The sequence below is a fragment of the Notothenia rossii genome (genome assembly GCF_949606895.1).
Source record: "Notothenia rossii genome assembly, chromosome: 8".
In the NCBI taxonomy this organism is placed as follows: Eukaryota; Metazoa; Chordata; class Actinopteri; order Perciformes; family Nototheniidae; genus Notothenia; species Notothenia rossii.
In genome coordinates this window covers 30309192-30323951 of record NC_136906.1, presented here as the reverse complement: position 1 = coordinate 30323951, position 14760 = coordinate 30309192, and the positions used below count along the sequence as shown (strand labels likewise).

At 42.1% G+C, this 14760-nt stretch overlaps 3 protein-coding genes across 3 annotated transcripts in view; 2 read left to right on the top strand and 1 right to left on the bottom strand.

The window, feature by feature from the left end:
• Positions 1-1788: 1788 nt before the first annotated feature.
• LOC307016775 (uncharacterized protein) lies at positions 1789-4782 on the top strand. The gene is made up of 5 exons (XM_079646092.1): positions 1789-2421; positions 2730-2856; positions 3067-3203; positions 3287-4351; positions 4449-4782. The coding sequence occupies exons 1-4, from the start codon at positions 2149-2151 to the stop codon at positions 3719-3721; spliced, it is 972 nt and encodes a 323-aa protein (XP_079502218.1). The 5' UTR covers positions 1789-2148; the 3' UTR covers positions 3722-4351; positions 4449-4782.
• Positions 4783-5639: 857 nt separating this feature from the next.
• On the top strand, positions 5640-11360 carry LOC307016774 (uncharacterized protein). The gene is made up of 2 exons (XM_079646091.1): positions 5640-6083; positions 8384-11360. The coding sequence occupies exons 1-2, from the start codon at positions 5891-5893 to the stop codon at positions 9280-9282; spliced, it is 1092 nt and encodes a 363-aa protein (XP_079502217.1). The 5' UTR covers positions 5640-5890; the 3' UTR covers positions 9283-11360.
• Positions 11361-11520: 160 nt separating this feature from the next.
• The window catches only part of doc2a (double C2-like domains, alpha), a gene marked incomplete at its 5' end in the record, with an annotated part of 121186 nt that continues 117946 nt past the window's right edge, over positions 11521-14760 (bottom strand). The window contains one exon of the mRNA XM_079644925.1: positions 11521-13847. Within this exon, the coding sequence (XP_079501051.1) occupies positions 13711-13847 (137 nt within the window). The 3' untranslated portion in view covers positions 11521-13710. The remainder of the gene's footprint in view (positions 13848-14760) is intronic.

Sequence of the window (14760 nt, the reverse complement as noted above, 5' to 3'; positions counted from 1 at the left end):
ACAAGAGGAAAAACACAGGGGAAAGGACCAGACAATAACCCAAAGCAAAAACATGACATGGAAAACAGCAAAAACACCCAAACCTACAAAACTATAAACGTGACATAACATGAGAATCGTGACATAACCCCCCCCCTCAAGGGACGGATTCCAGACGTCCCAAAAAAACAAAAATCCAGCAGGGTGGGTGGAGGGGGTCTGGAGGACGGGTGGAGGGCGGACGGCCCGGGGACAAGGCAGAGTTCAAAAAAGGGGAATTCGGGCGGACGGCCAGGGGGCAAGGCAGAGTTCAAAAAGGGGAATTCGGGCAGACGGCCCGGGGGCAAGGCAGAGTCCATGGAGGGAATCTCGGGCGGACGGCCCGGGGGCAAGGCAGAGTCCATGGAGGGAATCTCGGGCGGACGGCCCGGGGGCAAGGCAGAGTCCGAGGAGGGGTGAAGACCAGACAGCTCCGGAGGCCGGTCAGGAGCCGGTGTCGGCAAGATCCCCCATGGAAGAGGACACAGGACCGGCAGGACCCCCGGCAGGAGAGCAGTCGGCGGAATCCCCAACGCGACAGGACATGGAGTTGGCAGGACCCCCAGCGGAAGAGTAGTCGGCGGGACCTCCAACGTGGCAAGACATGGAGTTGGCAGGACCCCCGGCAGAAGAGCAGTCTGCAGGACCTCCAACGGCTCAGGACATGGGGTTGGCAGGACCCCCGGCAGAAGAGTAGTCTGCGGGACCTCCAACAGGACACAACATGTAGTTGGCAGGCCCCCCGGCAGAAAATTAGTCTGCGGGACCTCCAACGGCACAGGACATGGGGTTGGCAGGACCCCCGGCAGAAGAGCAGTCTGCGGGACCTCCAACGGCTCAGGACATGGGGTTGGCAGGACCCCCGGCAGAAGAGTAGTCTGCGGGACCTCCAACGGGACCAGACATGGAGTTGGCAGGACCCCCGGCAGAAGAGTAGTCTGCGGGACCTCCAACGGCACAGGACATGGGGTTGGCAGGACCCTCGGCAGAAGAGCAGTCTGCGGGACCTCCAACGGCTCAGGACATGGGGTTGGCAGGACCCCCAGCAGAAGAGTAGTCTGCGGGACCTCCAACGGGACGAGACATGGAGTTGGCAGGACCCCCGGCAGAAAGGCAGTCGGCGGGACCTCCAACGACACTTGAGTGGGTTGGTTCGCCAACAGAACCCGGGGAGCTGGCGTCGGACGGACAGCCAACAGGAGACGAGGTGCTGGAGTCGGCCGGTATGCCGACAAGACACGGGGAGCTGGCGTCGGACGGACAGCCATCAGGACACGGGGAGCTGGCGTCGGACGGACAGCCAACCGGAGACGAGGTGCTGGAGTCGGCCGGTATGCTGACAGGACATGGGGAGCTGGCGTCGGACGGACAGCCAACAGGAGACGAGGTGCTGGAGTTGGCCGGTACGCCGACAGGACTCGAGGAGCTGGCGTCGGCCGATGAGTCAGCAGGTGACGAGGGGCCGGAGTCGGGACCATGGTTACTGGAGCCGGCACTGAAGCCGGGAACATGGCTGTAAGGTCCGGTTCTGGACCCGGAAACATGGCTGTAAGGTCCGGTTCTGGAGCCGGAAACATGGCTGTAAGGTCCGGTTCTGGAGCCGGAACCATGGCTGCTGGGCGCGGAGCGGAAGCCTGGACCCTGGCTGTGTAAGCCAGGTAATGGAGTATGGAAGTAAAGCTGCGTGGGCCGGTACTGGAGCACGGAGCCACGGCTGCTGGGTCTGGCGCTGGAGCCGGAACCATGGCTGTTGGGCACGGAACCCTGGCCTTGCGTCTCTTAGGAGTTTTTTGGAGGCTTCGTGGACCCCCAAACTCCAGACCAGACCCCAAGAAAGGGTCAGAAAATGAGGACTGGCTCTCAGGGCTACATGAAAAAATCCTAAGCCACTCGGGCAACAAGCTCCAGAGCCAGGGCTTGCGAGCAACCTCCTGACGTGCCTCCTTCAACGCAGCCTCTCTCTACCCTGTCTAGATGAGGCGCCTTTCCACGTATAAAAAATATACTCCAGAGAATATCCAAGACGTTCCGCCTGTAGCTTCAAAAGGTCTGCTGCGTCCATTTTAAGGTCGGTTCGTACTGTCACGGTTTGTGAAACAAGCAGGACCCAAATGCAGCTATAAACTAGTGATGGGACGAGCAACACTGGTGCGTCAGCACTGTGCCGAGAGCCCAAAAGTGAAACCCCGTATTGGTGCGTGTATTGCTTTAAGAACTAATCACGTGACCGATACAGGAAGTGTATCGGTTGAATTTGTTGCGCCAAAGTGTGTTTATAAGGTATCAAACTGCATCAACATGTCGTGGGTTTGTTGGATGGAGTTTTGCTGTTGCGTTATAATGGATCGTTCAAGGAAGTTTTCCCCAGTGTGGAATAATTTTGATCTTCTGACGCCAAACAAGGTAAATATTTTTCTCCTTTGAGCACTGTTTACTGTTAGTTTTTCCATTATATACCATATGTTTTTTGGGTGGCGCATTGCATTCACTTTGTCGTCACAACGTCACCTGTGATACATATGATAGTCAGTGAAATAGCCTTACAGTTGCTTTATTCATATTATCTTGTTATTACGAGATCCTGATAGATACCCTATGTCATTGTCATTTTTCTTTGACAAGTGAATGCAGTGCGCCACCTTAGTTTTTACTCTGTTCTGGTAAGTGGTTTGAATAGTTTTCTGATAAATAAAATTGTTATGTCATTGTAGGTGAAGTGTCGGCTCTGTTCTACGGAGCTATCTTACATCAATAAGAGCACTTCATCAATGCTGAGGCATTATAGAGCTCGGCATGGTGGCGATGAAGAATCAGCAGATACCCGTGAGAATACCCCAGGTATGTTGACATGTTCTCCTTATTAACTTTACAGCCCTGGTGGTCTAGTGGGTAAGATTCAGAGCTCACTCCCCAGTGACCTCGGTTCAATTCCCGATCAGGGAAGTTTTCCTCTATTGCATTTCTCTGCAAGATTAACATTGTTTGTAAAAAAAAAATAATACAGACCTTAAATAAGCTTTTAACGAAATATTTCCTTTTGGCTTGCAGTTCCTAAGCAAGCAGTGGATGAGGCAGTGGTCAACATGATCATCAAAGACTGTCAGCCACTCAGCTTGGTTGAAAATGAGGGATTCAGGGAGCTCTTGAAGCTCATCATACCCTCGTATGTTCTACCAAGCAGGAAGGTATGTTTAAGAAAGGTTATTATTATGTTTTTGTACTATATAACTATATTTTGGTATAAGAATATTTGTATGGTTATTTTCAGACCATCAAGGATTTGGTGAGCCAGAGGTATGAGAAGGAAAAGGAGAAAACAAAAAAGGACCTCCAGAGCGCCGTTGCTGTTAGTTTAACAGCTGATATGTGGACATCCATGAATATGGAGGCATATCTAGCGGTTACTTGCCACTATGTGGACAAAGAAAGCCATGAACTCCATACGTCAGTCTTGGGAGTGCAGCATTTTCCTGAAAAACACACTGCTGAAAACATGGCCACAGTTAAAAAGAGCCTCATGGAGGAGTGGGGCATAGCTGCAAAGGTCAGGTGTCTTGTCACTGATGCAGCAGCAAACATGATTTCATGTGCTCGGATGCTGCAAATACGCCATACCATTTGTATAGCCCATACCATGAATTTAATGGTGAGGAAATCATGTGATCAGGTCGAAACACTTACAGAAATACGCAACAAAACGTGACAAATAGTGACGTACTTTCGATCGAGCACTACTACCAAAGAGAAGCTCACTCAAATACAGCAGCAGCTGGGAACACCGGTCCATAAATTAATCAATGAGGTGCCAACAAGATGGAACAGCACCTACCACATGTTTGAAAGAATGGCTGAGCAGAAGGAGGCAGTCTGGGTGTCACTGGCCTCATTAAAAGGGACATCACTCCACTGACTACGGAAGACTGTGAAACCATTGAAGAGATGCTCAGGGTGCTTGCTCCTTTTGACCAAGCAACAACTGAACTGTCTGAGGAAAAAAGAGTCTCTGGGTCAAAGGTTATTCCCATGCTGAAAATGGTCCACGTTGAGCTTCACCGTCAAGCGTCAACGGTGAGAAAAACAGCTGCTAAACAGCTTGCAGAAAATCTGAGAAAGCGGCTAACAGAATGCATCTCTAGCATGGAATCACTCAGTGTGATGACACTGGCAACACTTTTGGATCCTAGGTTCAAAACAATTGGATTCGTCAGCTCACTGAAGGCAACTGAAGCTGTCAAAAGACTGAAGTTGGAGTGTGCTGACCAAATGAGGAGCCAAGAGCCTGACCCAGCAGAAGAAGGGCTTAGCTCTTCACATGGATCAGAACCCAGTTCAGGTATGAAAACACATTTCTTTCTGTTTATTTGTATATTTCTGTGGCACTTTGTCATGTGATAATATACTTGTGATTATTATTATTATATTTTTTTTAGGGCACAATCTCTGGGAAACATTTGACATGGAGGTTGAGGAGAACAAGAGGACCTCCAATGCCACAGCTGATTCGATACTAGAAGTCCAACGCTACCTGGCAGAAAGCAACTTACCCAGAAAACAAGACCCATTGCAATATTGGAAGAGCAACAAAAGAGCGTATCCACACCTTCATGAACTTGCACTGAAATGTCTCTGCTCACCATGTTCATCTGTGCCGTGTGAGAGAGTATTTTCTAAGGCGGGGGAACTGGTATCAAAGAGGAGAAATCGCCTTGGAGCAAAGACACTACAAAAGCTGTTGCTCCTCAATAAAAATGCATAAACAAATCACTTCTTTTCTCAAGTATTTTATTTCATATGATTGAACAGTTAAGTTAACAAAATTGTGTACATAAGTCACAAATTGTAACTCTGAATTGTAACTCAAATTTGCTAAATTTTACATACCAACTCAGTTTAGCATTTACACAAACAAGGAATTTCTTTACCTGCAATGATTTTCTAACAACTGCAGGGGGCACTATTGGGTGACCGGCGCAGTATCAATACAGTGCCGACACAGTTTGTATAGTGTGTCAATACACTCCTTGAGGTATCATTATCCCATCACTACTATAAACTGAAACTTCCTTTATTTCAAGGCTATGATATATATATATATGTACAATGACAAACAGAACACTCACCGCATTACTAGTCAGGGAACAAGACGAACCGACCAAGACAGACAGACAACCCAGAACTTAAATACACACAAGACTCAATCACACAACAAGACACAGGTGAGGAGGGAGGAGAAAACACAGGGGCCCAGGTGAACATAATCAGACAATTAGACACACCAGGGAAACTAATGACAAGAGGAAAACACAGGGAAAAGGACCAGACAATAACCCAAAGGAAAACATGACATGGAAAACAGCAAAAACACCCAAACCTACAAAACTATAAACGTGACATAACATGAGAATCGTGACAAGCATTACCCAAAAAGTACACAAGTACAAAAGTACTTCATTGTATTGTTGGTATTAGTCAAACTAGGACTGAGTCAAACAGTGTCAGTTTTAATAAGAATTTATGGTACAACTTATTTTTTTATCGCAAAAAAAGCAGAAAAAACGTGCATTATTTAACTCTTGAACTAGCGTCAGTGCCGTTTCTCAGCAATTACCGTAAAGGCGCAATTAATTGCGCACTCAAAAATGAAAAGCTGCTGATTTGACCAAGCAAATGCGAGAGATGGCTGAGTTGAACGCAGTTGTATTATATCCTTGGTGTAATTTTTCTTTTTGTGTGTTATCCTATAACTCAAATTCTTATTTTATATCATGTTCTTCTGTTGAAAAAAAAAAACTGTATCCGGTTTCGTTTGTTGTTATGCTGTTCTGTTTCCGGTGTGGATGCAGCCGCGGCAGCTGTTTATGGTTCATCCAAAATGACCAAACTGCAGCTACTGAACGCCTACCTGACGGAGCGGCTGACGGTGGTGGTGAAGGAGATCCTGGACGTGGTGGAGGACACGGTCACCGAGTACCGGGAGGAGACCGCCAGGACCAAGCGGGAGAACGAGAGCCTCCGGAGGCAACTGCGGGACATCCTGCTGCTGGAGGCCGAGACAGAGTGGCTGAGTAAGGGCCGAGCTAGTCTGCTAGCTTTACAGGAGAGCTGTTATGGAGCGTTCCAAACCGCTCTGAAAAATATGTGCATTGTAATATTACACATCTATGTGACGTTTAAAAGCAACTAAAATCTACAATTTAAGATGTTACCATGCAGTTAAAGTGCCATCTTTAAATCGGCACATATAAAATCAACCAACTAGTCTAAATGGTATGAAAAATATTACTTTTTGTAGCAGTTACTGTTTCTTTCTGTTTTCAAATTAGCAACCGTTTCGGTTCCGAAAATAGAGGTAAATACTGAAATGAAGAAGCACTGCTTTTTGGATTATCAATTTACAATAAACCGGATTAACGTAATATATTGTTTCAGAATGTGTACAACCCTTTGCTTATAGTGCTCTATGTTGAACGTAAAACAACATCACCTTTAATTGCCAGATGATAGCATAGAGTCTGGCGTGGTGTTCTCTCCACGCAGGAGGTATTTAGCTCTGCTACTAGTGCCTTACTAAGTTGCTTAATAAACATTCAGAGTCCCAGCTGACTGCCTGTTATTCTTGTTTTATTAAAGGGGAATTCCTTACACATTTACCTATCTGCAGTCAGAGGACCGATAGTTAATACTCTCTCAAAGGGTTTCATTTAGGGACAGTCAACAAATTATTTGTTTTAAATTACAGAAAACAAATGTTATATTAACTTCCCCATATGATTGAAAACTAGGCTTAAACAACTATAATAAGCGTGTCTTGTGTGGCACAAATATTTTATTACTGATGTGTCTAGAATTTATCTAAAATATTTGAATAGCAGATTATTAGTATTTTTAATAGCTTCCATGTCATTTATAAACAGTGTGCACGCTCAAAATATGGCGTACGCCAATTTCTACGCAATGTTTGCGATTTATAAAAAACAAACTTGACGGGTCCTCCACGCAAACTCTGACCCATGCGTACGCACTAAGCACAAAAGCGGGAGAGACAAGGAAATGCCACACCGTTGGCAGAAGGAAGAATGGAGAGAAATATGTGAAAAATAATACCATAAATAAAATGTTACCTTAATTTTCACAAATTGATTAAAGCCAATCTTAAAATGATTTAACAAACGCCTGTTTGAGACTCCTCAGTGCACACAAAAACATAACTTGGAAAAATAAATAAATACGGATATGTTAGTGATCACCCCTCGATCATGTTCTCTTGTTAAGAAATGTATTCTCATAAATGATGCGGTAAGCAGGAGGACAGAATTACTTTAAACTGACGCCGTTTTGCATTTCTATAGGTTGTAGATACGAGGATGGTTTTATATACTATCATGTTTAATCATGTTTTATGCCGTTCGCCAAGACTTGATAAGTCGCTCGTAAAACTAAGAACACCATATGTGGTCAATTGTACAGCTAATATAACACAACACATTAGTTGTATTTCCTTTAACTGGTGGATTATGGATATATAGTTGCTTATCGACAACTGGAACACAAACTACCAAATACAAACAAATAATTCAGATCCAGTCGTCATGACTCCACTCCGGACGGATTCCCTGATCATTTCTTGGTTTCTCATCAAGGGGGGTGTTTCCTGTCCCCGGTACAGAAACACTGCCTGGGTAAGGCTATGTGTATTTTTTTTGTCCTTAACCTTTTTCAGACCACTTATTTATTTATTTTGGTGACGATCCGACCTCCATGCTGCTACTCTGGTTCAAAATGTCGTCATTTCCTGCGATCTTCTTCATGCAGTCAGTCAAAATGAATGAATGAATGGGCGTTTCTTTGACTATTTATAGGCAAATATGGGCGTTACGTGAAGCCCGCAAAAGCTGCGCCGCATTTCAAGTTGATAGTCATTTATAAAGGGAAACCGGCGTAGGATGTGCCGCACGCAAGTCCTACGCCGGTACGCAGTGTTTTATAAATCGGAAAATGTCAGTGCGTATTGATTTGCTTTGTCCTACGTAAGCAACCTTCACACGTGAATCCTACGCAAGGCTTTATAAATGAGGCCCCTGGTGACTTAAAATCAATGCAGTGTTATATTACTACACTGGACAAGTAGGACACACCTCTTTTATTAGATTTGCTTTTATTTATATGCATATTTGTATGATTATTCATCATTTTAACAGCACACAAAATGAGTGCCTAGTGTGAGATGACTAGTTAAAGTAGGGGGGAGAGAGAGGGACTGGTTAAACCTTACAAGGTTGTTATCACTACAATACATTCCCTTACATTTGTGGTGCCAATGCAAGCATTTCTTTATTATCTTCAATCTTTGTTTCTGTGGTTCCAGGGTCCACCGGGTCCAGTCTTGGGTTAGAGTCTCCGGAGCAGAGAAGCTGTGATCCAGAGCCGCGGTCCCGCTCCAGGGAGCCCGATTCCCCCCTGAACCAGCAGGGTGTTTCTGTGGAGAGGGAGACGTGCCCCCTGCAAAATTGGAAACCTGCTGATGCCTTGGAGCCCACACTGAAGCCGGACCCTCAGACGAAGGATGCCTCACCCCTTCCTAGTTACTCTTCCTCGGCCCCTAACATTCAAATTGAAGTCCCTCTGCTGAGCGAGGAGCCCCAGGCCCTGCCTCTGATTAAAAGTGAGGCTGGGGACCACACACTGAGTGAACCTGAGTCTGTGCAGGAGCAGGCAGCTGTCAGGAGCAGGACGGTGTTGGTGCGTGTGGACAGAGAGGAGGCTCACAGAAACAGGGAGTGCTCTCCGGAGAGACTCGCAGGAGATGAAGGTGCAGCTGCGGGTTACATCCCTGAGCTCGTGCACCGCTGCCCCCGCTGCGGCGAGGCGTTTGGCCATGCCGGCAGCCTGCGACTGCACCTGGAGCAGAAGAGGAAGACCTACGCCTGCGACTGGTGCTGCAAGTCCTTCGCTCAGTCGGCCGACCTGCGGCGCCACCTGCGCACGCACACGGGGGAGCGGCCGCACCGCTGCACCTTCTGCTCCAAGAGCTTCAGCCAGAGGGGGAACCTGCGGCGCCACCTGCGCATCCACACGGGGGAGCGGCCGTACAGCTGCCCCTACTGCTGCCGCACCTTCAGCGACGGAGACACCATGAAGAAGCACAAGCGCACGCACTCGGGGGAGAAACCGTACAGTTGCGAGCAATGCTCTAAATCCTTTAGCAGCGCCAGTGGGCTGCATATACACTTAAAGAAGGACATGTGCTACGCGGCTAACACCTGATGGGCAGCTACAGCAAAGACATGCACATATGCATAGAGTGCTGCAGGAATGAGACCTTAATCCCTGAATTTAGTGAGCATTCTAGGACTTCCTGTTCTCATTTATTTCTAAAAATATTAATTTACATGTTCACCTTGCCGTGGTCCATAATGCTGCATACATAAACACAGTTAGATGAATTCACGTGGAAGGCTTTCATGTGCCTTAAAAACAGACGTGCTAACAAGTTGCTAAATGGGACGACTAAACGTCATCACGCCGAACATTAGCAGCCTTTAGATTAGCGACGGTGACTTGAAGTCATGTGACCGTGCTGTAGTTCCTCTATAGCCTAACATTAGCTTTTTACTTCTGGAGATTGTATTTACGCTTTTAAAATCGTAAACATGTTAATACGTGGATATTATCCTGCTTAACAAAATGTGTAAGTATCAATAACATTTGTTAGTCACAGATTTAATTTTTTGCATTGTCTTTTTGTGAAGAGAACCAGGCAGATGCTAACTTCAGCGTCAGACTACAAAAATACATGAATCCTGCAATTCTCTATATATATTTATTCTAAGTAAAGGATTACAAGCCTGTCGGATATATAAAATGGTGGATCTATAAATATATATATTTAAGTATTATTTGATTTATAACATATTTATATTGATAATTAAAATCTGCCAAGAAACTAACTCATCAATAACAATTACAACATTTTAAAATAAAATAATGAATAGAAGAATAAAACTGACCCTCACATTTTGCATCAAAAAGTAAATAACAATCAAAGAATTGCCAATTAATTATCTTTTACGTTATTTAAATTATAAAATAGCAAAGGAAGAACATATTTGAGTGAAGTACACATACCTGTAAATTGAATATGTAGCCTCTATATATCTATCCTGCTGGCTTGTGATGCACCGGATGATGAAATGAATTTTACATTCCTGTCTTTACTTTTCCTCTGATTCCTCCTGCTGACGGTCTTTAATGCACTTTGTTTGGTTTTACTCTGAAAGGAACAGGAAGTAGTCTATAGGCAGCTACACAGTCGCACTTATGTCATCCCTGCATTATTATGTATTTATTTATATTTCTTAAGTTGAGACCCTCCAGTGTAACACCACACTAAAATATAAAAATATTATTTATTTCCTTTTTTTTTTATCAATGTATAAACTATGTCTGATCTCACGCCACAATATTTATTTTTTGGAGATTGTGATTGGAAATGCAGATATGATGTTAGATAGTAGATTTGTGCTATTTCACAGAAAAACCAGAAAACGTGTGTTAGCAGATACAGTTATGTGTGTAGATCTTTACTGTGGGATTATTAGTATTTTGTATTGAGGTAAAAATTATCTTTTTTTAGAAAAATAAATGTTCAAACTGTTCTCGAAAAAGTTGATTTCTAATAAAGTTGTACATTTAGAGTCGTGCACACTGACCCCTTTACCTTATTGACTTTTGATGCTCTCACTCACTTAAGGTTCAGTACTGATCATTTGTATTTAATCCATCAACAATTTTTCCTCCTGTCTATTATTTTGTTCTCCAGCACACATTTTTTTTGTCTTGTTTTTTTTCTCCCAAAAATTAAACCAAACGTTCTACATTTTCAAGTTTCAGAAAGAAAAATAAATTATTAATATTGCAGATTTAAAATACAAAAACTAAATAAGGACTGCTTCAAGGAGAAAATAAAGTTGAATTAATTAAAGTCTCAAATTGTTTTAAAAAATAAATTCTTACTTGGAAACGGCTTTTGCTGTGAGAAATGTATTTCCTGTCTAGTACATATTACAATACATTTCCCCCAAAATATATATAAAACATTGTAATAAAAGACCCAAATACTCTACTTTGACTTATTCAATGACTTTCTGCAGCAGACCTCTGGTGAAAAGAGACACCTTACAAAAGCTGCACCAGGATGAATGGCCTGAAAAGATCTGGACACAAGAATAAAATGAAACAAAAAAAAAGATATAAATGTATATTTTAAATGTGTTTTTCTATTTAAACAGTATCGAAAAATGGCACAGACATAAAGCAGAAATTAAACTTCATATGAAAAGCTGTATTTTGTTCTCCGGTCATTATTAATTGAAACATATATGCTTTTTGCTACAAGTTTGAACGAAATAGCTGCTTTTGTTGAACCTTTTTTTGGTGCAGCTGCAGTGCTCCTCTCCGGCTGCAGGGGGCAGCAGTGACACACTACACTGTGGCTGTGTTGCATTCCAAATGTCTTTTATTGATTGTACATAAAACACCTGATAGAAATGTAAGAACAACTGTAAAGCACAAGATCATTGTAAACAACAGTTCTACGATATGTATACTCATATAGATATCGTATAGAAAGCCACACTCGTACATTCATACAGTCGTGCATAAAAGAAGAACACTGTAAACAGAAGAATCCCAACATGTACCTGAATGCCTCATCATGTCTCAACATTTGGAAAACAGGCAGCATGAGTATAGAGATATAAATATCAACATATATCATCATGCAACACCAAGGAAGAACCACTTTATTCATAAATCATCAGCATCATGGCAACAAAAGGATGCACAACGTCTGTTTTCACTCTTTAGAGGAGGAATATGAAGGAAACTCAGATGATATATCAGGTTTAGACCCAAATGAGCAACATGACACCTGCACAGGTTTAAATTGATGCTGCAGATGAGAAATATTGTATATGTTTATGTTGGCTACGCCCCTGCCTCAAAACAGCTATCATAAAATCATGTTTAGCAAAGGTAACTTGGCAAATAAAATAAAAATGTGAATTGATAAAAATTGTTTTACTCATACACTTTTTACCATAACATGCAATAGAACTTTATATTACTTTCCCCATGCAATGTGCATTGGTGTTAAAAAAAAAAGCATATGTACGTATTACTTTTTCAATATCATTTGCATTGGTGAACAAATAACTCTTTTAAATATTTTACTGAATTTAACGTAAAATGAGCTTTTTACATCATGTGCATTGATGTTAATATATATTGATGTTTAATGCTTTATAAAACATATCTTACTTTTAATGTAAGTCTATTGGGCCCTGGTGTACTTAAGTAAACATAGTACTACTTAGGTCAGGAAATACACGTTATTAGTAAAATCCTGCATTCACCGTCTTACTTAAAAGTACAAATGTACCAGCATCAACGTATACTTAGTAAAAGTACTCATTATACAGATCATGTATATATTTCACAGTGTTCAATTTAAAAAAGGAGTCATTTGGAAAACATTTTCATGTTCTTCTAAAAACATGGTTGTGCTTTAATATTTTTTTGAAGTCAAGTACTTTTACTTTAGTAAGATTATGAATGTAGGATGTTAACTTTTAACAGAGTATTTTTACAACAAAGTAGCCTATTGCTTCTTTTAACTGGTGGAAATGTACAGAAGTACTGTACCTAAGTACACATTCTAAATTGTCTGCTACTTTATACTCCACCACTTGTATTTAATAACTGTTGTTCCCAGTTAGTTGGCAGATTACTTGCAGAATGAATGACCAGATTTGATAAGCTCTGGGTGCTATAGAATGGTGCAGAAACGAGTCCTCAAACCCAGAGAAGACATATCATTTTACCACTGGTTCCCTTGTCTTGGAGTAAACGGTTATTTTAACATGTTTGTGGTTATATGCCTGAAATAAGGTCTGTGGTTAAAACAAGAGTTTTTCATGATTTGTTCTACGACATAAAATACATCAGTAATCAGCCTACTCAAGCAGTAATGTTCGTTAACAGCCTGGCGTTAGCTTTTTACTTCTGCCGATTGCATTTATGCTTCGAAAATCACAAAGTGGTGTTAATGTGGAGATTTCCATGCTAAACAAAACGTGTTAAGTAGGCTATCATGAATGTGTGTTTGCCCCACAACTTATTTTCAGCAATATACCAATATCCGATGGGAAAATCCCATTGCTCTATGTCTAGGGAACCCTTTGCAATGCCAACTTTCGGGTCAGTCTACACAAATACATCATCACTGCATCACTCTCTATAGCCTGAATGCACCATGAACATAAGGACTATAATAAAAGAAATGTACTTGTTAAAACGGTTTGGCTCATTTGAAGCTAATGTTGCAGGATTCTTGCTGTTCTAGGTTTGTATCTTCATGTTTGGTTGCATTTATATGAAGTCGCTTTGGAAAAAAGCGTTGGCTCAATGAAATCTAATTTAAAGTTCAATCAAAGCTTTTTCTTAAACAAAACATGCATTCGAATTTCTGCAGCTGTGGTTTCTCTGAATGTGTGCGTCAGTGTCTGACCCTGTGATATCTGCTGCTGATGTTTATGGAGCTTCTTCTCACTAATGAAGGCACACCATCACTTCTTCTAATTTCCAGCGGCTTCCCGTGGTGAAGCTGCTGCAGAGCATGTCCCCCCCCCCATGTTAGTCGTGGCTGAGGGTGCGGGGCAGCTCGTTGCTCAGGATGTGCCAGCGCTCCACCCTCCGGCCCGGGCTCTTCAGGCAGTCGGTCCAGTGACGGAGGCCGTCGCCCTGCGAGTGTCCGCTCAGACACACCCCACCTGCACACAGAGGGAGGAGTGTTGGTGTCAGGAAACACTCGTCTGCAGTTTCATAGGACAGCTGAATATTTATTACAGCCAGTGGGGGAAGGTTACCAACTTCATTTCATTAATCAAATAAAAAAATATTATTATTTTTAAAAATATAAAAAAATATATTGTTTTACATTTAAATATAATCTCTAAATATATAATATATGATATATATATGATATTACCCTAAAGTTGAACTCAATCTTTCCTTCAATTTGTTATTTTCTTTTATAAATGTTACTTTTATTACATTTTAAATAATGTATTCAGCTTTTTTATTTCCATTCTTTCTTTTATTGTTTGTTGTCGTTAAACATTTATAAATATGGCAAGATGAAAAATAAGTGACAAATTGTAATTTAAATAATTGCAATAAAAAAATGCCACAAAAATATAATGAAAGATTTCCCTTTTGGAACCAACTTCCATCCAAATCAATAATGCCAAACTTTAATTCGTTTCTCAAAAAATAATTCATCCAGTTATGCATTTAATAAGTGTTATTAATAATGGATGTCAAAAGTCTAAGTCACACCTTTCAGTCAATATTCTTTCTGTAGTCTGTCACTTCAAACTTACTTCAGGAGACCAAACAGTGACCAAGCAGGTTCAATTCACCCTGAACTGAAATGATCAGCCCCTCCAGAGCTCTTTATTCCCATCATTCACAAGAATATTATGATGATAATAAACAGACACTGAGGAGCAGATTGTAACATAGTAAACATTGAAATGCTTCGACTGAACAGCTTTGCTGACACTAACGAGCCACGTGTGAGAGGTTCATGAATATTTACAGATTTGTTTTTTGATAATTTCTTCAGACGTTCAGCACTCTTGCATGAAAACATTTTGTTGTTCTCAAAGAGGCCTCCTGGTT